General features: G+C 42.4%; 1 protein-coding gene across 1 annotated transcript in view; it reads right to left on the bottom strand.

Annotated features, from left to right (window-relative positions):
* Window positions 1–24124: 24124 nt before the first annotated feature.
* PDIA4 (protein disulfide isomerase family A member 4) overlaps window positions 24125–24913 on the bottom strand; it is a 226470-nt gene continuing 225681 nt past the window's right edge. Inside the window, exon 10 of the mRNA XM_044292831.1 lies at window positions 24125–24726. Within this exon, the coding sequence (XP_044148766.1) occupies window positions 24320–24726 (407 nt within the window). The 3' untranslated portion in view covers window positions 24125–24319. The remainder of the gene's footprint in view (window positions 24727–24913) is intronic.

Below are 24913 nucleotides of genomic sequence, written 5' to 3'. Positions count from 1 at the left end.
CCCCGGTCTCTATCTGCGCTATCTTCCCATCCTATAATGTAATTAACCTCCCCCCAGTCCCTAGTTTAAACACTCCTCCAACCGTCTAGCCATCTTCTTCCCCAACACAGCTGCCCCTTCCCCATTGAGGTGCAGCCCGTCCTTATGATAGAGCCTGTAGCCGATAGAGAAGTCCGACCAGTTCTCCAGGAACCCAAACCCCTCCTTCCTACACCAGTTCTTGAGCCACTTGTTAATCTCCCTAATCTCCCGCTGCCTTTCTTGTGTGGCCCGTGGTAAAGGTAGTATTTCGGAAAATACTACCTTTGAGGTCCTTGCCCTAAGCTTTTGACCTAAATCCCTGAAATAATTTTTAAGGACTCTCCACCTACCCCTAACTTTGTCATTGGTTCCGATATGGACCATGACCGCTGGATCTTCTCCAGCCCCTCCCAGTAATCTGTCAACCCGATCCGCGATGTGTCGAACTCTAGCGCCAGGAAGACAGCACACTGTTCAGCGATCTCCCTATCTGTTCCCCTAATAATTGAGTCTCCCACTACCACTCCTGTCTGGCCTGCCCTGCTCTCCTGGTCCCCTGCTTACCGGAGCTGACATTCCCCTGACTGGCAGAGGAAATGTCCGGCTGTGGCAGTGCCATCCCTGGACTGACATCCCCCTCATCTGCCAAATGTGCAAACTTGTTGGGGTGTGTCAGATCAGGGCTAGCCTCCCTGGCACTCTTCCCTCTACCCCACTTTCTAACTGTTACCCAGCTAGCTACCTCACTTTCCTCAGCCTCCTCTCTCTGTCACCCTCCCCCTCATCTACCCCAAAGAGTGCTTGCTCGGTGAGAAGCAAACTCTTTTGCAAATTGTCAATGCCTCTCAGTGTTGCAACTTGCCCATTTAGAGACTCGATTTGCGATTCCAAACGGATAATTTGCTCACATCTCGAACAAAGATATGCACCCTTGAACTCCTGTTCCAGGACTGCATACATCATGCAAGATGTGCACTGGACAAAATAATAAGGGAAAATAATACAGTGAATAGACTTTCATCTTAGCAACCATGTGTGAAAATCGCACACATCTGCACTTGATTGCGGATGCTTGCGATTTTCACGCAGCCCCATTTATTTCTATGGAGCCTGCGTTGCGTGAAAAACGCACAGTATAGAGCCGTGTTTTCCAACCAGTGTGCCTCCAGCTATTGCAAAACTACAACTCCCAGCATGCACGCACAACCAAAGACTGTCCAGGCATGCTGGGAGTTGTAGTTTTGCAACAGCTGGAGGCACACTGGTTGGGAAACACTGCTATAGAGCATGCTGCGATTTTCACGCAACGCACAAGTGATGGTGAAAATCACTGCTCATGTGCACAGCCCCATAGAAATTAATGGATCCGGATTCTGTGCGGGTGCAATGTGTTTACCTCACGCATTGCACCCGCGCGAAAATCTCGCCCGTGTGAACCCAGCCTTACACATAATACAAACGGATCATTCATGACAGATGCATGCGGTTGTATTATTGTAACGGATCCGTTTTTGCAGATCCATGACTGATCCACCCAAAACGCGAGTGTGAAAGTAGCCTTATCAGCATAAAGGGCCAATTTGTGATGATGCTGACCTAATTTAATTCCTTGGATATCGTGGGAATTACGAATCACAACAGCCAACAGGTAGTATGTTCCATAGCAATGACATTCAAAAGGAGGGACAAGACAGCCCTGTCTAGTGCCTTTAGTGATGGGCAAGGAGTGGGAAAGATAACCATTTACCCTACTCCGTGCAGAAGAATAGGTATAGAGCAAGAATATTTTATGTAAAAAGTTTCATGTTGGTACTAATGAGGGAAATAGGTCAGAAATTAGCATCGGTTAAGGTCTTTGTCAGGTTTGGGGAGGACTGTGATGGTGGCCATTAGAGATTGTGTTGTGAAGGGAGAAGAAGCAGAGACTGTGTGGAATAGTTTAGTCATGAACAGGAGCAATGAAGTAAGAAACTTTCTGTAAAACATCTGAACCAGGACTTTTCCCCCGGTAGAGTCCTTAATGATCGTGGAAGTCTCTGCTTCTTCCTCTTTGATTGTAGGCAGAGCTGTCTGTTGAATATAATCCTCCACTCATTGTGTGAAGTCTATTGAGGACATATTTACTAAGGGTCACCATAGATTATAAAAGGATTGGTAAGAATCCGTAAATGTGCTTGCCATCTCCTTTGATTTGTGACCTATAACGCCAACCGTTGGAGTTACATGGATGGATAAAGCGAGCGAGGACCTTGCCTGTTTTATTGGAATATTCATAGAAACTTTTATATCTTTCCCCACGATGTTCACCCCTTCTGAACTAGAAGGGATCTTAGGTCTGCCCTGGCCTTGAGGAGGGATGCTGAAGTGGTGGGGGTATGTTGTAATTTATGCAAAGTCTCTAATTCTTGGATTTGTGTGAGAAGTTTGTTAATTGAAAAGGCCTTTTCTTTTTAAATTCAAGAAGAGCCCTGCTGTATGAGAGTCCCCTGTATTACATCTTTCAACGCTTCCCACTTAATGGGGAGAGGTGGGATCAGCTGAATGAAACAAAAGAAAGTTTGAGATGGTCTGTTCAATAGTCTGACAACAGACTTGATCTTGGAGTAAGTTTGGGTTCAATGACCAATTCCACTCTCTAGGAATAGTATCAGGTAGGGAGAGAAATACAAGAGCATGATCCGACCACACCGTACTCCCAATCCGTGAGGTAGGGTGCCAAGACAACAGGTGATGACTGATCAGAAACAAACCAAGTCTGCTATACATCTCATGAACCGAAGAATAGTTAAGAGTAATCTTTAATTTTAGCATGAAGCACCCACCAGTCATCTACATATCTCATTTGAAAGAGCCTGGTCTTGAAGTACTGTAGAATAAACGAGAGGTAGCTAGACGAGACCTGCACAAAGAGGAATCTGTGAATCTATCCAGAAACAAGTTGAACTCACCCCCACACACACAATCTGGGATCCCTCTGCAAAGTCAGTTAAGAGGTTGACCATCTTTTAACAAGAGGGTACCTGGTCTTTATTAGGGAGATACAGATTGACAATTGTGAACAATCAGGAGTATGGAGTTTCATAAAAACATAATCTCCCATAGAGTCTGTTTTAACTGCTAAAACTGAGGTCAAGAAGGACCTATATAGAGCAATGCTAACACCTCTAAACTTCGAGATTGGATTAGTGCTATAAAACCATCTCTCAAAGTACCTGTTATGTATGGTTGGGGTATGGTTAGTTTTAAAGTGAGTCTCCTGAAGCAACAGTACCAGTAACTTCTGTTTATGCATATGGTGGAGAATCTGAGAGTGATTTTCTGGCATGTTTACTTCTCTGGTATTGAAAGTGCAGAACTTTAATGATCTGATGCTCGCCAGTTGACATCACCTGAAAAAAAAAGGGAGGGAGGGAGGGTGGGAAAGGGCAGTCAGAAATATGACTCTAAACCCAGGAGGTATAAGGGCTCACTGACAAGACCCTGTGTGTCCGTACTGAGGTCCCAATGCACGAGCACTGGCCATGTGAATCTTGTATTGCAGCGTGGACCCACTGATTTGAATGGGTCCATGTTCCACAATCTACAGCAAAATAAAAGACATGTCCTATTGTTTGCTGTGTGGGGGCACAGACCAAAAAGCCAACAGAAGCGCTTAGTAGTGGGCTGTTTGCGGTCCGCAATATGGCTCAGACAGCATACCGTTACGTGAATGAGCCCTAATAGTGGTGTTTTACTGGAACTAAGAAATAGCACACACTAGACCCATAATTCCCCCTCCCCGTGTACCAAGGAGAATCATCATTTATAGCGTTAGTGCATTAGGCAGCCAGTTAACCTGCATCCACCAGGAAGGACAATGAGTCAGAATCAAATACGTGTGCAGACTTGACAAAAAGCCAAAGAAGAAACAGATAAAACGACTAGTGAGACGTATGACCCCTCAAGCAAAATAATAAATAGACTCCATCTAGAAAAGGATGGAATGAAGGAAAGACTTGTCACTGGACACCACTAAACTGAAACATATAAGGAGCACCCGGCAGCTTAGGAATAGACAGGACTGAGAACTGAAAGCAAAATAAACACAATGTCCCCAGGCTAGGGAACCAAACCAGTGTCCACTCAAGGTCGAGCCATCAGAGGAAAAGGGTGCTGCAAGGATGGGCTTGTCTAAGGAGTTAGGTGTTCGGGCCTTGGGCTCCATCATTGTTGTCAAGCTGAGGCTAGTTGTTCCTGCATTCTCATCGGATCTCTCTTTGTAGCGAAGGTGAAGCAGAGGGCCAGTCAAAGATGGAGGTAGATCCAGTGCAGAGGCTGGAAGATCTTCAGTGAAAAGTAGATTATAGGTAGAAGCACCGTGCCATACTTGCAGTTGAAATAGATAACCCCAGGAGAAGGGCAGACCCTTGTCACATAGGGCCAACAGCCAGTTTTTTTGACAATGTGGTGTGTCAGCTAAAAGCTGAATGGGTGCCCCTTCATAGTCAAGCGACCCTTTAGTACGAGCAAGTCTCTTGATTTCCTCCTTGGACTGATGAAACTGGATGAAAATGGACTGGACAGATGTCACATGGTCTGGCCAGGGCATTGTTGCGAGACCCCAAGGTCTGGTGCGCTCTATCCCGTTCAAGCAGAGAGTTAGCAGGTTTTTCAAGCAAGATGTTAAAATAACCGTCGAACAAAGATAGAGGTTTGAGGCACCAGCCTCTTCTGGGATCCCGCAAACCCGTATGTTATTCTTCCTATTACTGTTCTCTGTGTCATCAATCATATCAAAAAGCTGTTGAATATAAGAGACATATAACATCTTGTTGTAAAGAGGGGGCCACAGCCTTAACCATATGGACCTTGAAGACCAGGTGAGAGTCACTCCTTGAGAGATCTAATCTCTGCCTTGCATATTGTCCCTAGGAGAGTAATATAACTTTCCACAGCCTGCTTTGAGGAAATGATTTTAAGTCTGCTAGGTCAGCCCTCAGATAATTGTGAGAGGTCCTGAGAAGGGTTCTCAGAAAGGAGGAAAGCCAGGAGTAGGTGGCGAGGATCGTCACACTCCACTCTGCACAATGTTTCTGGCCTGCTCTGGTACGCCATTACACATACTGCACACACTGTTCCAGGCATAGGGAAATATTGCTGAATGCAGCTCTGGGGACCCAGGTTGGGTTTCTACTTCTTGTGAGCTTCTTGTACTGCTTTTAGATTCCAGTGAGGGAGCAGAAAGTCAGTTGGGAGGCACAAGTTCTCACTTCATGCATCTGCTCGATGCCATAGTCAGGCAACCCCCACCTAAAAAAAATTGTTTTAAAAGGGATTATGATACCATGTAATGAGAATGTATAGCTTTATTTCATTATTTTGTGTTCCAATTTGTAATAAGTCAATATACCGTAGTATGTGTTGTAACAGTAAGTGTCGTTCTACTCATGCAATGAATGTGTTTTATTCTTAGACGTAAACCAGAATCAGTGTTTTGTTGTAAATCAATTCAGATCTGAAACGATTCAAGTGGGGGAGTATAGGTATACTATATATAACTTTCTGCTCAAAAAAATAAAGGGAACACTAAAATATCACATCCCAGATGTCAATGAATAAAATATTCCAGTTGCAGATCTTTATTACATAGTTTGTAGAATTTGTTGACAACAATAAAACATAAAAATTTGTCAATTTACATCAAAATTAATATCCCATGGCAGTCTGGATTTGGAATGATACTCAAAATCAAAGTTGAAACTCAAATTTAAGGCTGATCCAACTTTGGAAATGCCTCAAGACAAGGAAATGAGGCTCAGAAGTGTGTATGACCTCCCTATAATGCCTGGGCATGCTCTCCTGAAGCATCTTATCCCAGACCTTGATTTAGATTGTCAACTCCTGGCAGTCTGTGGTGCAACGTGGCATTGGTGGATGGAACGAGACACGATGTCCCAGATGTACTCCATTGGATTCAGGTCTGGGGACGGGCAGGCAAGTCCATAGCATCAATGCATTCATCATACAGAAACCGCTGACATACTTCAGCCACATGAGGCCTAGCATTGTCATGTATCAGAAGGAACCCAGGACCTACTGCACCTGCATATGAACTAACAATGGGTCTAAGGATCTTATCCCAGTACCTAATGGCAGTCAGAGTACCTCTGGCTAGCTTATGGAGGGCTGTGCGGTCCTCCAAAAAAAAGCCTCCCTACACCATCGCTGACCCACTGCCAAACCAGTCATGCTGGCGGATGTTGCAGGCAGCAGAACATTCTTCAAGGTATCTCCAGACTGTCACATGTGCTTAGGGATGGTGCTATAATAAGGCAGACCAAGTGGCTGCCTTAGGGTGCAGAGACGGGGGGAATTAAACTTTTTTTTTTTTTTTTTTTATAAATACCCTAAAATTTTCCCCTGGGTCTTATGGGGTGAATACTAATGAAGCGCTTCCTGAGGACCGGGAAGCGGTGAAGGATCTGTACTCACCGCTTCCTGGTCCTCCGCTCGGCTGTCTGCTGTGTAGGGTTGCGCACCATGTGACCTCACTGTGCGCAGCCTTCACACCTGACAGTCGAGAACCAGGAAGTAGAGAGAGCGCTGGTGGTGAGGAGCGGCGGTGTCCAGGATCAGGAGAGGTAAGTTATTTTATTTGTGCTGATGGCTGACATGGGGGGCTTATGGCTGACATGGGGAGCTGATGGCTGACATGGAGGACTGATCTGAGGCATTATGGGTATGATCTGAGGTCTGATTAACATTGGTGGTCTGATTGCTTGTCGGACCTGAGGTGCAATGGAAAATATTTTTTTCTTATTATCCTCCTCTAAATCCTAGGTGCGTCTTATGGGCTGGTGCACCTTAGAGTGCGAAAAATACGGTCCTCAAACCAGCGATTGGAGCAGAAAAAAGATACCAGGACCACACAGAGGAGAAGCCAGCTGCTGCAGATGGGACCAGGGCAAGGTAAGCTGAGAGTAGGGGGAGGCGCGCCAAAATGTAGCTTTCGCTTGTGTTGGCAAAAATCCTTGCATCGGCCCTGCATGTGCTACAGTGCTGCCCATAATTATCCATACCCCAGGCAAATTTTGACTAAAAGTTACTTTTTTTCAACCAGCAAGTAATTTTTGACAGAAAATGACATAGGTGTCGCCCAAAAGATAATAAGACTATGTACAAGAGGCATTATTGTGAAAAAAAAAAAAAACATTTCTCAGCTTTTATTTACATTTGAGCAAAAAGTGTCCAGTCCAAAATTATTTATACCTGTCTCAATAATCAATAGAAAAGCCTTTATTGGCTATTACAGCTTCCTTTTCAATTTTCTTTTTATGGATTTTATAATTTAATCTGTTACAAATTACAGAAATGAGGAAAACGTATAAACACTAAAGATATACGATACATAGTCAAAGAGGTATCGGGGTGTTACAGCGTCAATGAATATGATATTGGGCAGAGTGGCCATGCAACCACGAGCAAGGGATGGTCAGGCCCATGGATCGCCTGACCTCAAAGGTTGGAGGGTCTTCTTGCCTTCTTTCAGGTTGGAGGGTCTTCTTGCCATCACCCTGATCTTTAGCTCCCTCCACAGATTCTCAATTGGATTCAAGTCTGGACTCTGGCTGGGGCCACTCCAAAACGTTAATGTTGTCTGCTAACCATTTCTTCACCACTTTTGCTGTGTTTTGGGTCATTGTCATGTTGAAATGTCCACTGGTGCCCAAGGCCAAGTTTCTCTGCAGACTGGCTGATGTTGTCGTTGAGAATCCTAATGTATTGCTCTTTTTTCATGGTGCCGTTTACTGTGATTAGGTTCCCTGGTCCATTGGCTGAAAAACACCCCCAAAGCATTAGGTTCCCACCACCATGTTTGACAGTAGGGATGGTGTTATTTGGGTTGAAGGCTTCTCCTTTTTTACGCCAAATGAAGGAAACATCATTGTGACCAAACAATTCAATTTTTGTTTCATCTGACCATAACACAGAAGACCAGAAGTCTTCTTCTTTGTCCAGATGAGCTTTTGCAAAGGCCAAGCAAGCTTTTGTTTGCCTTATCTGGAGAGGTGGCATCCTCCTTGGTCTGCATCCGTGGAACCCAGCAGTGTGCAGTGTCCGTTGGATTGTCTGCTTTGAGACATTGCCACCAGCAGAGCCCAGATTCACCAGGATGGCCTTGGTGGTGATCCTTGGATTCTTTTTCACCTCTCTAACTATCCTCCTGGCCAGCACAGGTGTCACTTTTGGCTTCCGACCACATCCTCTGAGATTTTCCACAGTGCGGTACATCTTGTATGTTTTGCTCAAATGTAAAAGCTGAGAAATATTTTTTTTTTCCGTACAATAATGCCTCTTGTACATTGTCTTATTATCTTTTGGGAGACACCTATGTAATTTCCCGTCAAAAAATTCCTTGCTGGTTGAATAAAAGTAACTTTAAGTAAAAATTTGCCTGGGGTATGAATAATTATGTGCAGCATTGTAAGTGCGAACCTGCTCTCATCCATGAAGAGCACAGGGTGCAACGTTGAATCTGCTAATCTCGGTGTTCTCTGGCAAATGCCAATCGCCCTGCACGCTGTTAAGCTGTAAGCACAAGACTGACTTGTGGACATTGGGCCCTCATACCTCCCTCATGGAGTCCGTTTCTGACAATTTGAGCAGACACGTGTATATTAGTGGCCTGCTAGACGTCATTTTGCAAGGCTCTGGCAGTGCTCCTCCTGTTCCTCCTTGCACAAAGGAGAAGGTAGCGGTCCTGCTGCTTTGTTGTTGCTCTCTTACAGCCTCCTCCACATCTCCTGGTGTATTGGCCTGTCTCCTGCTATCTGAACCAAGCTCTGGACATTGTGCTGACAGACACAGCTAACCTTATTGCCACAGCTCGCATTGATGTCCCATCCTGGATGAACTGCACTACTTGAGTAACTTCTGTGGGTTGTAGACACCGTCTTATGATACCTCTAAGGGTGTGAGCAATGACAAAATGTAAAAGTGAGCAAAACAACAGCCAAAAAGAATGAGAACAGAGAAATGATCTGTGGCCACCACCTGCAAAACCACTCCTATATAGGGGTTGTCTTGCTAATTGCAATCATTTCTACCTGTTGTCTGTTCATCTAGCACAATAGCAGTAGAAGTTGATTCACAATCAGTGTTGCTTCGTAACTGGAAAGGTTTATTTCACAGAAGTGTGATTGACTTGGAGTTACATTGTGTTGCTTAACCCCTTCTACCCCACGCCAGTTTTCACCCTTTGGCCCAGGCCATTTTTTGCAAATCTGACATGTCACTTTATGTGTTAATTATTTTGGAACACTTTTACTTATCCAATCCATTCTGAGATTGTTTTCTCGTGACCATTTGTACATCAGTACAGTCATAAATTTGAATATATTTCACCTTTATTTATGAAAAAAATTGAAATTCTAATTTCTCTGCTTTTAAAGCAGAAAGTGATACCTTTATCACTTTATGTTGGCATCATTTTGAAAATGGCATTTTATTTTTTAGAACGTTAGAAAGCTTAGAATTTTAGAAGCAATTCTTAAAAATTTTAAGAAAATTTCCAGAACCAACTTTTTAAAGACCAGTTCAGTTACCGGTATGTAGTCACTTTGTAAGGCTTACATAGAAACCACCCATAAATGACCCCATTTTAGAAACTACACCCCTCAAGTTATTCAAAACTGATTGTACACACTTTGTTAACCCTTTAGGTATTCCACAATATTTACTTTTTTAGCAGATTTTCAATTTTAATTAAAAAAAAAATTGTAACACCTCAAGGGTTAACAGGCAAACAAAACTCAACATCTATTACCCTGATTATGCAGTTTACAGAAACACCCGATATGTGGTCGTAACCTGATGTAAGGGCGCAGAAGAAAAGGAACGCTGCATGTTTTTTTGAAGGCAGATTTTTCTGGACTGACTTTTAGACACCATGTCCCATTTGAAGCCCCCCTGTTGCACCCCTATAGTAGAAACTCCCCAAAATGGACCCCATTTTGGAAACTACAGGATAAGTTTTATTGATACTATTTTGGGGTACCTATGATTTTTGATCGTTATTATCATTTTGTGAGGCAAGGTAACCCAAAAATGACTGTTCTGGCATTTTTTATTTTTTTTTACAATGTTCAGCTTAGATCACGTGCTATTTTTATAGAGCAGGTTGTTGCAACAATATCAAATATATGTCTACTTTGTTTCAGTTTTACATAAATATTTTTTGAACGCTATATATATATTTTTTTTTCTGACGGTTGTCTTTGTGCAGGGGCTCGTTTTTTGCTGAAAGAGTTGATGTTTTTATTGGTACTACATTTGGGTACATATGATTTTGATAATTTAATATTATACTTTATGGGGCAGGGTGAGCAAAAATATGGTTGTTTTTTTTTGGCACAGTTTTTATTTTATTTACGGTGTTTACCTGAGGGGTTAGGTCATGCAAAATATATATATATATATATATATATAAATAAAAGAGAAATCCTGAGGGAGCACCACATTAAACGTGGGTGCAAAATCCACAAGGGCAACGGCAGAGACCCAATATTATAACTGAAGAAAGATAGGACTGCACTCCGGATAAAAGTGAAATTCTGTGAGGCTTTATTCACCCATAGTATGGCAACTTTGCGACGTTTCGGCTCACAAGAGCCTTCTTCCAGCATAGAAACAGTGAAAATGGCGACATATAAAGGCATGTCTAAAGTGACTGACCAATCGTATTCTGGTTACAATCATAGGTAAATCAAACACATGTGAGACATATGAATAAAGTGCAAGTGCATAATTATACAAGTGTATGAAAGATATACAGCTCAGGGACTTTCTCCCTGTGTGCTAATCATATATATAAAAAATCACTATAGATTTATACAGTGTATACAATAGAGTGAATAATACATTGGACGGAGATCGTAGATATCGCACCTCTCGATGAAATGGCGTCCGCTTACAGCATCGTGTATCCTTGAGCGTTGAGCGGCATTCACTCAGATTGATCTCCCGCCCCAGTTAACCAAATAGCCCCCTAGCGGTCAGTGGGCCAATAGGAGCAAGTGCCTACTATGTTTTCACAGTTGTTAATTCGTTTGTCACGACAAGAGTCTTTTCTTAGCGAACTGCAATGCCTCTGGCTCTTGTTTTTCTCCCATCTGTTTCAATTTTGCGGTTGATTTAATGTTTCGTTCATGCAAGTGGTTCGGATCTCTAATGTCTGTGCATTTTCCATTAGGTCTGGCTAACGTTTAAATTACTTATCGCCACTGTAAGGTCATCCAGGTCAGTGTCTTGGCTTCGGGGGGCCTGATGACTGTTCTTCATGTTGTTCGTTAGGGGTACAATATGGTTGTAGGCTGGTTAGCATCCTATTAATAAGTAAGCTCCAAACCAATAAGGGACCCAAGAGGAAGCAATTCAGCGAAACGATCGTCGGGCGGCTGCTTCAGACCAGGGTCAGTAGGTAATAATTGCACTTGCACTTTAAACTGTGATCTTCTTTCTTCCCCCCCCGTTCCTTTTGCAGTCTCTGCCCAGTGTTGGCTGCACCCAGGCTCACACTCCTTTAATGTTTGGAGTGTTTATGTATTCATGTCCTGGATGCTATTACCACTATAGGTGCCCCACTGGGCTGATACTGCTCTACATTTGTGTATGGGGGGATACTAGTCCCTTATTGGTTTGGAGCTTACTCTGTTTTTATACAAATTATTTGCAACACCGTAGTGTTCCCATTATGTGCTGTTTTTGTATATGTTTTAATTGATATACCATTCAATGTTTTTGGATATCCAATAAAGGAAATAATTAATTAAAATTGCTCTCTGTGTGGCTGCTCTTTGAGCTTTGTAGGCGCTAATACGAATAACTCCATGCGAGATATTTATGAGATAGTTGTTTTTTGGTGGTTAGCATCCTAGGTTTATTGTCAGAGAGGGTCATGGTTATGCGAGTCCCCAAATCATACTGGTGCTGCATAAGTGGTTTAAAAAAAAAAAAAAATTTATATAAATCCGCCATTAGTCTCGCACGCATGGCCTCTCCCCTTTTAGTGTTACATACGACTCCGCCATTAGAGTCTCTCACGCATGGCTCAGCCATTAGAGTCTCTCACGTATGGCTTCTCCCTTTTAGTGTCACATATGACTCCGCCATTAGAGCCTCTCACGCATGGCTTAGCCATTAGAGTCTCTCACGTATGGCTTCTCCGTTTTAGTCTTACACAATGACTCCGCCATTAGTCTCTCATGCATGGCTTCTCCGTTTTAGTCTTACACATATGACTCCGCCATTAGTCTCTCACGCATGGCTTCTCCGTTTTAGTCTTACACACGTCTCCGCCATTAGTCTCTCACGCATGGCTTCTCCCTTTTAGTGTTACATATAGGACTCCGCCATTAGTCTCTCATGCATGGCTTCTCCGTTTTAGTGTTGCACATATGACTCCGCCATTAGAGTCTCTCACGCATGGCTTCTCCCCTTTTAGTGTTACATATGACGCCGCCATTGGTCTCTCACGCACGGCTTCTCCCCTGTTAGTGTTACACATATGAATCCGCCATTATTCTCTCACGCATAGCTTCTCCGTTTTAGTGTTACACATACAATACAGACCAAAAGTTTGGACACACCTTCTCATTCAAAGAGTTTTCTTTATTTTCATGACTATGAAAATTGTAGATTCACACTGAAGGCATCAAAACTATCAATTAACACATGTGGAATTATATACATAACAAAAAATGTGAAACTGAAAATATGTCGTATTCTAGGTTCTTCAATGTAGCCACCTTTTGCTTTGATTACTGCTTTGCACACTCTTAGCATTCTCTTGATGAGCTTCAAGGGGTAGTCACCTGAAATGGTTTTCACTTCACAGATGTGCCCTGTCAGGTTTAATAAGTGGGATTTCTTGCCTTATAAATGGGGTTGGGACCATCAGTTGCGTTGTGGAGAAGTCAGGTGGATACACAGCTGATAGTCCTACTGAATAGACTGTTAGAATTTGTATTATGGCAAGAAAAAAGCAGTAAAGAAAAACGAGTGGCCATCATTACTTTAAGAAATGAAGGTCAGTCAGTCTGAAAAATTGGAAAAGTGCAGTCACAAAAACCATCAAGCGCTACAAAGAAACTGGCTCACATGCGGACCGCCCCAGGAAAGGAAGACCAAGAGTCACCTCTGCTGCAGAGGATAAGTTCATCCGAGTCACCAGCCTCAGAAATTGCAGGTTAACAGCAGCTCAGATTAGAGACCAGGTCAATACCATACAGAGTTCTAGCAGCAGACACATCTCTAGAACAACTGTTAAGAGGAGACTGTGTGAATCAGGCCTTCATGGTAGAATATCTGCTAGGAAACCACTGCTAAGGACAGGCAACAAGCAGAAGAGACTTGTTTGGGCTAAAGAACACAAGGAATGGACATTAGACCAGTGGAAATCTGTGCTTTGGTCTGATGAGTCCAAATTTGAGATCTTTGGTTCCAACCACCGTGTCTTTGTGCGACGCAGAAAAGGTGAACAGATGGACTCTACATGCCTGGTTCCCACCGTGAAGCATGGAGGCAGAGGTGTGATAGTGTGGGGGTGCTTTGCTGGTGACACTGTTGGGGATTTATTCTAAATTGAAGGCATACTGAACCCCCATGGCTACCACAGCATCTTGCAGCAGCATGCTATTCCATCCGGTTTGCGTTTAGTTGGACCATCATTTATTTTTCAACAGGACAATGACCCCAAACACACCTCCAGGCTGTGTAAGGGCTATTTGACCATGAAGGAGAGTGATTGGGTGCTGAGCCAGATGACCTGGCCTCCACAGTTACCGGACCTGAACCCAATCGAGGTGGTTTGGGGTGAGCTGGACCGCAGAGTGAAGGCAAAAGGGCCAACAGGTGCCAAGCATCTCTGGGAACTCCTTCAAGACTGTTGGAAGACCATTTCAGGTGACTACCTCTTGAAGCTCATCAAGAGAATGCCAAGAGTGTGCAAAGCAGTAATCAAAGCAAAAGGTGGCTACTTTGAAGAACCTAGAATACGACATATTTTCAGTTGTTTCACACTTTTTTGTTATGTATATAATTCCACATGTGTTCATTCATAGTTTTGATGCCTTCAGTGTGAATCTACAATTTTAATAGTCATAAAAATAAAAAAAAACTCTTTAGCTGCCATCTTTACTGATCAATATATAATGGATTGTAACACTAGCTGCTATATTATTGTTCATGACTTTGTTTATTTTGTATATTAGAATATACTTTATGATATGTGTTGGAGGCGCTTTTACACTATAACCTTTTTATTGTAAAATCATGTTCACCACAGACTTATTTCATGTATATATGTTGTAATCATAATCATGCGGAATATCTATAGCGGGCACTACTGGACACATTATGTAGTACCAGTAGAGGGAGCTCCACCTTGCTTATGAGGTTCATTGTTTCTCTCACTCAAGTGCGTGCACTTGAGTATTCGGCACCTCCCATCTGTGTGTCTACACGTCAGTCCCGCCACATCACATGACTGGTGATTGTGGGCACTGCAACGAGATGCTGGATGGGGAGGAGGGTCCGATGCAGGTACTCACGCATCGCGTTTGCTGCCCATACACCCAGATGACTGGAATTATTTTTCATTAGGGATGCATCCCATTGGTGGGGAAGGGCTTTATATGCTTAGGCTCCACAGTGATGGCGTTACCCCCAGGACGAAGGCACGCCAAAAAGGTCATCGGGGTAGCGCCATCCTGGTTTGTGTACACAGAACCTTCGGGTAAGCTCCTGCAGCAGGTCACAGGTCTTCATATAAAAGGGAAGATTTATTTATTTGATGAATTGATGTGAAGGATTATGGGTTATCATTGCTTATATAATTTAAGATATGGGACATACCCTTACTAAATTATCTATATAGGAATTTACAACAGATCATTAATATCTAGTCTGTGTAACGACCAGGATGGTGTGTTTCTTTCTGCTACCTTTCCTTTCAAAGTGACATTGTCTTTTTACATCCAAGTGATTTAATAAAATATATTTCCAGGACGTCCTCCATGACATCACTACATGGAGGTTGTCCCCCCGCCCACTATTGGGACAGGAAACAGAGAGAGGTTAAAAGCTCCCCCCCCCCCCACTTCCACCAGTGTTTTTTCCTGTCCCAATAATGGATGGGGCAGAGAGAGGATTTTTCCTTTTCTTTGTATCGCCTGGCTAATACCCCTAAACTGGAGGTCCCTTAGCCTCCCAGCCCTTCCAGTACCTGTGGGTCATGTGGCTCATTTACTGCAGCGGAGTCCTAGGGGCTTGGGAACTGTAGCCGCAACCCCGCCGGGGCTCTAGGCTGCATGGTGCCTTCTCCTGGGGATCTCTGAGGCCGCGCGCCAGAGCGTCTTCTGTCACTTCCGCGTGGAGCAGGAAGTGACGCGAGGACGCTGGAAAAAGGTGCACATGCACGTAACCTCCGACACCGGATCCAATATGGCGGTGCCCTGCAAACAATTCCATGGCGAGTTATGCTGGAGGCCGGGGGTTCTTGCGTCCCATCCGGTGCCTCTCTGAGGACGGGTACCGGAATGAGGAATGGAAGGAGCACCAACATGAGGAGGGGTAGTAGTGACAGTTAAAAGTCTGTTGGGGCTAGTGTGAGTTCCTCGCTCATGGATTCCTCCGGTATGAGAGAGCAGTCCCCAGACCCTCCTGCCCAGGAACATGTGAGTAAACCTAAGAAAAAGAAGGAAAAATGGTATGATTAGGAGAAACATTATCCTTTTTTTATACTATCATCATGTCTTTTAGGGAGAAAAAGACCCTACCCATAAGGTGGAAAGTAAAAAGAAGCCCAAAAGATGCACTATCTGCAGAAAAAGGCTTCAGGATACATATGCAAAGAAACTTTGTGTGGAATGTATTAATAAGATGATGAAAGAAGAACAGCCGTCCCTATTAACGGACCTTAAAGAAGAAATTAAAGTGTCTGTTTCTTCCTTGATAACGCCTAAGGTGGCTGAACAAACCACGGGTATAAAAAGACCTAGGGAGGTCTTAGATTCTGACCCAGAGGTTATAGAGGTACAATTTTCGGATGAGGAAGAAGAATCCTTGCCTTCTTCCCATGGAGAGAAGCGTAAATACAGTTTCTCAACCGAAGACATGGATTCTCTTCTATCCGCAGTAAGACAAACTATGGATATCTCGAACAGACAAAAAGATCCATTCAGGAGGAAATGTTTGCTGGCCTAATTACAAAAACGAGAAAGGTTTTTCCCTTGAATTCTAGTTTAAAACAAATGATCCTTGAAGAGTGGGAAGACGTAGAGAAAAGGCTTTTCATTCCCAAGGAATTCAAAAGTCACTTATCCTTTGACAAACAGGATACTAAACTATGGGATGAAATCCCAAAAATAGACCCCCCAGTTGCCAGGGTAGCTAAAAAAAACTGCGATCCCATTTGAGCACTCTTCCTAACTGAAAGACCACATGGACCGTAAAGCTGATGGTCTCCTGAGAAAATCTTGGGAGGCTTCTGCGGCCCTAATATCCACCAACGTCGCAGCTACTTCTGTTGCTACATCTATGTTGGTGTGGCTATCTCAGTTGGAGAATAATTTGTTAATGGGAACTCCCAGGGAAGACATTCTGGAGACCATCCCGCTCCTAAAGATGGTGACTGCCTTTACAGCAGACGCTTCGGCTGAATCGGTCAGGTTCGCAGCAAAAAACAGAGCCATTTTGAATACGGCAAGAAGAGCTCTGTGGTTAAAAAACTGGTCTGGCGATCCTATCTCAAAAAATTATTTGTGCAATTCTGTTTTCAGGATCATATGTTTTTGGGCCTACTTTGGATAAAATTCTTGAGAAAGCCTCAGATAAAAAAAAATAGGGTTTCCAGAAACGAAAACTAAGAAAACAATTTTTTTTCGTAGAAAATTACAGCCTAAAAATCAAACATATAAGGATAAAGGGAAATCGGGAAGATGGTCCTATCCAAAAGGGGCTAAAGGTAGAGGATTTTTGCTTAACCCCAACACTTCCCAGGACAAACAATGAAGCCAGACAAGTCGGGGGGAGATTAAGATCTTTTCTCCCAGCATGGAGCCAAACTACTCAAAATCCGTGGGTGCTCCAAATTATTCAAGAAGGATCCAAGCTGACAGGGTATGGAGAAGGTACATCACAAGCAAATCTATGAAAAGACATCACAAAATTGTAGAATCTAGGTGCAGTGACTCGCATCCCTGTAGATCAGGAAGGCAGGGGTTACTATTCAAGACTATTCCTAGTCAGAAAACCAGTTCATTCAGAACTGTAATCAACTTAAAACCCCTAAGTGTCTTCATAAAGTATCGTCGCTTCAAGATGGAGTCCGTAAAATCAACTTCACCCCTTATAACTCAGGGAGCGGTAATGTGCACTTTGGACTTAAAGGATGCTTATTACCATGTACCACTACATACGGACCACCAAAAATTTCTAAGATTTGCGATAAGAGAAGCAGGGAAAGTAAATCACTATCAATTTCAATGTCTGCCCTTTGGAATATCATCGGCCCCTCTGGTGTTCTGGTAATAGAGATGGTGGCTTTTCTCATATTGAAGGGGATAAAGATTGTGCCTTACTTATACAATCTGCTCCTAACCGAAGACTCCGCGGAAGTACTAATGGAGCAAATGCAGACGACAATATCCCTCTTACAGGACCTAGGCTGGATCCCGAATTGGGAAAAATCTGACCTAGTACCAGAAACCAGAAATTTTTTCCTAGGAACTATGCTAGATTCGAATTTACATAGATCTTTCCTTCCAGTTCAAAAACAACATAACCTTGTCAGGAGATTAAATGCATTTCAAAAGAAATCAGTGTGCATCATCAGAGAAGCCATGAGCATTCTGGGCCTAATGACAGCTTGTCTCTTCACGGTACCGTGGCGTCAACACCATACAAGAGTCTTGCAAAAATGATCCTAGCAGTCTGGGACGGAGACAATCGATTTCTAAGATCTATAGACCGGAAAATCCTTATAAAAGGAGATGCTCGGAGATCTCTGGATTGGTGGAAAATAAAAGAACCTATCAAAAGGAGTCTCCTAGAATCTAAATCTGTATATTGTAGTGACAACGGATGCCAGCCAACAAGGATGGGGTGCAAAGGTTGGAATCTACTACTTCCAGGGAGCCTGGAAACAGACCATAAAAATCTGATCTTCAAATTTCAGAGAGCTTCAAGCCGTTCGGGAGACGCTCAATCAGAGTCAGGATCTCCCGAGCGGTCAAAATATTTTATCGGACAAAATTTTAATCGGACAATATGACAGCGGTGTCCTTTCTCAAACATCGGGGGGGACAAGATATCCCCTCCTTCAGAATCTGGCAAACAAAATTTTCTCCTGGGCAGAAGAGAATGTACTGTCATTTTCAGCGGTACACCTACAGGGCTCAAAAAAACAGTCGGCAGATTTCCTCAGCAGACATTTTGTAGATCCAAACGAATGGCCTCTAAACAGTGTTTCTGGAGCTGACATCAACATGGGGATATCCCGAAATAGATCTCTTCGCATCAAGGGAAAATGCACAAACAGCTTCCTTCTTCTCCCGAAATCCAGCCGACCGTCCCACAGCAGTGGACGCTTTATCCCAGCCCTGGAACATGAAGCTAGCTTATGCGTTTCCTACTTTCCCCTTAATTTCAGTAGCCCTAAGGAAGATCAGCAGGGAATCATCCAAAGTGATTAGACCAACGGCAACGCCTCAGATTAGACCAACACTAAAGTCCCCGGTTCCACCTTGGAATCTGTCGCTAGTTCTCAGTGCCTTAATAAAGCCACCCTTTGAACCTTTACATGAAAGCAGTTTAAGAAACTTAACCTTGAAAATGGTGTTTCTAGTAGCTATCACATCAGCTCGTAGACATCCAAGCTCTTACCATCCGTGAGCCATACCTTACAATCTGTGAAGATAGAGTCATACTAAGGACTCTTTCACACGGGCGTCATGTTTTTTGCCCGGATAAGAGGCGGGTGCGTTGCGGGAAAATGCACGATTTTTCCACGCGAGTGCAAAACATTGTCATGCGTTTTGCACTCACGTGAGAAAAATCACGCATGTTTGGTACCCAAACCCGAACTTCTTCACAGAAGTTCAGGCTTGGGATTGATGTTCTGAAGATTGTATTATTTTCCCTTATAACATGGTTATAAGGGAAAATAATAGCATTCTGACTACAGAATGCATAGTATAATAGTGCTGGAAGGGTTAAAAATAATAAAAAAGTTAACTCACCTTCTCCTCTTGTTAGCGTAGATCCCGGTCTGTTCTTTAGCTGTGGACTGAATGACCTGTGGTGACGTCAGATCACATGCTCCAATCACATGGTCCATCACCGTGGTGATGGAGCATGTGATCTGACGTCATCAAAGGTCCTTTAGCCACAGCTAAAGAACAGACCGGGATCTACGCTAACAAGAGGAGAAGGTGAGTTAACGTTTTTATTATTTTTAACCCCTCCAGCACTATTATACTAAGCATTCTGTATTCAGAATGCTATTATTTTCCCTTATAACCATGTTATAAGGTAAAATAATACAGTGAATAGACTGTCACCTAGAACCCATGCGTGAAAATCGCACCGCATCCGCACTTGCTTGCGGATGCATGCGATTTTCACGCAACCCCATTCATTTCTATAGGGCCTGCGTTACGTGAAAAACGCACAAAGAGGAGCATGCTGCGATTTTCACGCAACGCACAAGTGATGCGTGAAAATCACCGCTGGTGTGCACAGCCCCATAGAAATGAATGGGTCAGGATTCAGTGCGGGTGCAGTGCGTTCACCGCACGCATCGCACCCGCACGGAAAACTCGCCCGTGTGAAAGGGGCCTAAGACTAGACCTATCATTTTTTACCTAAAGTTGTTTCTTCCTTTCACCTTAATCAGGAAATAGTGCTACCAACCTTTTACACAGATCCGAAAACCGAAAAGGAGGAGTTCCATCTTCTAGACGTTATCTCCTTATCTACCTATATGTTACTAGTACTTTCATATTAGATTCTAGTCTGTTTATTCAGTTCTCAGGCCGCAATAAAGGCAAAAAAGCTTCTAAGACGAGATTAGCCAGATGGATTAAAACAGTAATTAAAGAGGCCTATCGGGTCCAAGGACTCCCCTGTCCTCAAGATATTAGGGCTCATTCTAGAGCAGTCTCGGCTTCATGGGCCGAACACGCAAATGCTTCTATTGACCAGATATGTAAGGCAGCCACCTGGGCAAGTTCCCATACCTTTTGTAAGCATTACAGATTAAACGTGTCAGGGAATGACGACCAGATGTTCGGACATAAAGTTCTTCAGGCTGCGGTCCCTCCCTAGTTATTAGATTAATTTGGTATTTCTACTCATGTAGTGCTGTCATGGAGGACATCCTGGAAAGTAAGGATTAGTCTTACTGGTAATGATGTTTCCAGGAGTCCGACATGACAGCACTGGTAGTTCCCTCCCTAATGTTTGAAATATTTTTTTCTTTAAGTTGTATTACAATACCCATTATTGTGTGATAATCGATAAAACACTGGTGGAAGTGGGCGGGGGACACCCAATAGTGGGCGGGGGGACACCCTCCATGTAGTGCTGTCATGTCGGACTCCTGGAAACATCATTACTGGTATGACTAATTCTTACTTTTTTACTGGTACTCTGTGAGCTCCATTTTTTGTAGGTTTTCATCTTAATGGTATCTGTCTGGCTTCCCCCTTGATTTATGACCTGGGAAATGTTTATGCAAACATTCCTAAATCTCTGCTTACAGTCTTCTATCTTGAGAAATTCAACTCAATTTGACCTTTTAGAAACCAGACAAGATGGTTACAATAATGCTCATATATGAATCTGCAATGTGATCCGCATAAGCCTTCACAATATGGATTCCTTTCGGTCCATTAGTTCTGACATAACCTGTGGCAGAAAAAAAAACGCCCCAAAGGGTACATGCACAGGCTGTGGATTTTGTTGCAAAAAAGCTGCAGATTAGACACTTCTTTGCATTGAAAAGGGTGAAATCCACAATGAAATAAGGGCAGAACTAATAGCTATGTATCTAATATCACAGATCAGTACAGAGATCTATCCCATCATCTATTTATTCCTGTGACAGTAGAGGGGACATCCTCTGCAGCTAGAGAAAAGAAGGTTTGTACACAAACATAGAAGAGGATTCTTTACAGTAAGAGCAGTGAGACTATGGAACTCTCTGCCTGAGGAGGGCGTGATGGTGAATTCACTAAATTAGTTAAGAGGGGCCTGGATGTATTTCTGGAGTGTAATAATATTACAGGTTATAGTTACTAGAGATGGGAATTATTCTGATTGCCTGATTGAAGTCGGGAAGGAATTTTTTTCCCCTATAGAAAGGAAAATTGGCTTCTACCTCATTTTTTTTTTTGCCTTCCTCTGGATCAACTCGGGCTAAACTGGATGGACAGTTGTCTTTTTTTCAGCCTTATAAACAATGTTACTATGAAATGCGCAGTATAAATTGACATGCTACAGATTTCAAATACACAATACAGCAGCTTTTCTGCAACGTTTTTTTTTTAACGCAGCATTTGGATGAAGATTCTGAAATTCTCATCCACTTTGCTGGTATTGTACAACGCTGCAGATCTGCTTTACAAAAATCCCTAATGGCAAATCTGCAGCTGCAGTCATGTGTGACTCATTGTCCAAAAGTAGCAAAACACAGAAAAAGTATACATATTTGGTGTCATCCCAATCATGTCAATCCACAGAATAAAGGTGACATTATTTGTGCTGCAGTGCGAGTAACGCAAATTAAAAAACAAAAACGGTGGAATTCCAGATGATTTTTTTTTTGCTTTTCTGCACAAGAATGCGTTAAAGGGGTTGTCTGGTTTCCGATGATGACATAGGCCATGAATAACTGATCGGTCGGGGCACTTACTTCACTGTTTACCTGCTTGCAGTTGACATTGCAGTGTGTCCAGTCACTTAAATAGTATGGAGTGTAACTGAAACTGCTCCTTTCCATTCAAGTAAATGGGACGCTCGCAGTAGCGCTGCCTTCTTTTCAAATAGCTGACCAATATCAGAAACAGGACAACCCATTTAATAAAAATGAACTAATAAGTTATATGCATCCCAAAACAGGATCATAGAAAAATACAACAAAAAACAAACAAAAAACAACAACAACCCTATGGCTTCATTGATGGAAAAAAATAAAAAGCTAGGGATCTCTGAATGCAGTGAAACAATTCAACCAAAATAGGCTCAGTAATGAAGTGGGGGGTAAACCCTTTGGTACTGAAATGGTTAATGAAAGTGAGCCAGTGTTTGCTATAGGTACCTGTTGCTATTTTACGCTGGTGTGAAATTCCCTGTATTAGACTGTAATTCTGTCTAATAAATGATATTTGTAATTCTTGAATTTAGACATGTGCAATTATTTCAAAATTAATTATTTTATTTGTGAAAATAAATCACACAATACATTAAAAAAGGAAACATTTGAAAAAGAAAAACATTGCTTACAATTTGTAAGAGGAAAACAATATAATTTCTTTTAGATGAAAAAAATATACAGACTTCTACAGTTGCAAGAAAAAGTATGTGAACTCTGGAATTATATGGATTTCTGCACAAATTGGTCATAAAATGTGATCTGATCTTCAGTAACAATAGACAATCACAGTCTGCTTAAACTAATAACACACAAAGAATTAAATGTTAAATTTTTTTTTATTGAACACACCATATAAACATTTACAGTGCAGGTCGAAAAAGTATGTGAACCCCTAGACTAATGACATATCCAAGAGCTAATTGGAGTGAGGCGTCAGCCAACTGGATGTAGGTTACAGCTGCCCTGCTCTATAAAAAACACACACCAGTTCTAGGTTCGCTTTTCGCAAGAAGCATTTCCTGATGTGAATGATGCCTCGCACAAAAGAGCTCTCAGAAGACCTACAATTAATAGTTGACTTGCAAAAAGCTGGAAAGGGTTATAAAAGTATCTCCAAAAGCCTTGCTGTTCATCAGTCCACGGTAAGACAAATTGTCTATAAATGGAGAAAGTTCAGCACTGCTGCTACTCTCCCTAGGAGTGGCCGTCCTGTAAAGATGACTGCAAGAGCACAGCGCAGACTGCTCAATGAGGTGAAGAAGAATCCTAGAGTGTCAGCTAAAGACTTACAAAAGTCTCTGGCATATGCTAACATCCCTGTTACTGAATCTACGATACATAAAACAATAAACAAGAATGGATTTCATGGGAGGATACCACAGAGAAAGCCACTGCTGTCCAAAAAAAACATTGCTGCACGTTTACAGTTTGCACAAGAGCACCTGGATGCTCCACAGCAGTACTGGCAAAATATTCTGTGGACAGATGAAACTAAAGTTAAGTTGTTTGGAAGAAACACACAACACTGTGTGGCGATAAAGAGGTACAGCACACCAACATCAAAACCTCATCCCAACTGTGAAATATAGTGGTGGGGGCATCATGGTTTGGGGCTAGTTTGCTGCGTCAGGGCCTGGACAGATTGCCATCATCGAAGGAAAAATAAATTCACAAGTTTATCAAGACATTTTGCAGGAGAACTTAAGACCATCTGTTCACCAGCTGAAGCTCAACAGAAGATGGGTGTTTCAACAGGACAACGACCCAAAGCACAGAAGTAAATCAACAACAGAATGGCTTAATCAGAAGAAAATACGCCTCTGAAGTGGCCCAGTCAGATTGAGATGCTGTGGCATGACCAAGAAAGCGATTCACATCAGACATCCCAAGAATATTGCTGAACTGAAACAGTTCTGTAAAGAGGAATGGTCAAGCATTACTCCTGACCGTTGTGCACGTCTGATCTGCAACTACAGGAAAGGTTTGGTTGAAGTTATTGCTGCCAAAGGAGGTTCAACCAGTTATTAAATCCAAGGGTTCACATACTTTTTCCACCTGCGCTGTGAATGTTTACATGGTGTGTTCAATAAAAACATGGTAACATTCAATTCTGTGTGTGTCATTAGTTTAAGTAGACTGATTGTCTATTGTTGTGACTTAGATGAAGATCAGATAACATTTTATGACTAATTTGTGCAGAAATCCATATCATTCTAAAGGGTTCGCATACTTTTTTTTTTGCAACTGTATACATGTTTACAAATCACTCTCAATCTGTATTGACAAGAATCTCAGCTATTTAAGTCATGTTTCCAGCAACTGTGTAATACTGGTACATATACCAGATACAAAAATTTTTTTTTTTTTTTTGCAGAAATAATTTTTTTAAAGTTCCTCCTTAATTTTTGCTCTGTGTTCTTCAATAAACTTGGACAAACCTTCTAGATCTCTGTCATGACCTTGGAATTTAATTGGGTTATGTTTTCTGTTCTTTGGTGCAAAATATATAGTTGGAAATCCTTCTACTTTGTATTTGTCAATGGGTATATCGTTGGCAGTAGCATCCATCTTGGCTATAACAAGATTTGGTACTGATCTGTATTTTTTACCCAAGTCATTGTAAACTGGTTCAAGTGATTTACAGTGTCCACACCATGGTGCATAAAACTCTATCAGTACATCTGACCTTTTATCCATTACAATCTGTTCAAAGGTTTTTCCAACTACTAATTTAACAGACCCTTTATTTTTCTTGGGTACAGGTTGTGACTTCAAAACTGGAGTGAGTTTACCTGCAGAAAAAAAAAGACACACACACACAAGGTTAATATGGAAACAGAATGGAAATAATAAAACCTGTAAAATGCTCTGAAGGGGTTTTAACAGCTCAGCCATTAAAGGGTTATTCCGGTTGTTTCAAGTTATCCTCTATCCACAGATTGATGGGGGCTCTACTGCTGGGACTCACCGATCAAGAGA

The sequence above is a fragment of the Bufo gargarizans genome, chromosome 5, assembly GCF_014858855.1.
Source record: "Bufo gargarizans isolate SCDJY-AF-19 chromosome 5, ASM1485885v1, whole genome shotgun sequence".
NCBI classification, from domain to species: domain Eukaryota; kingdom Metazoa; phylum Chordata; class Amphibia; order Anura; family Bufonidae; genus Bufo; species Bufo gargarizans.
Note: the sequence above shows the minus strand (reverse complement) of the source record. Positions and strands in the feature narration are given on the sequence as shown.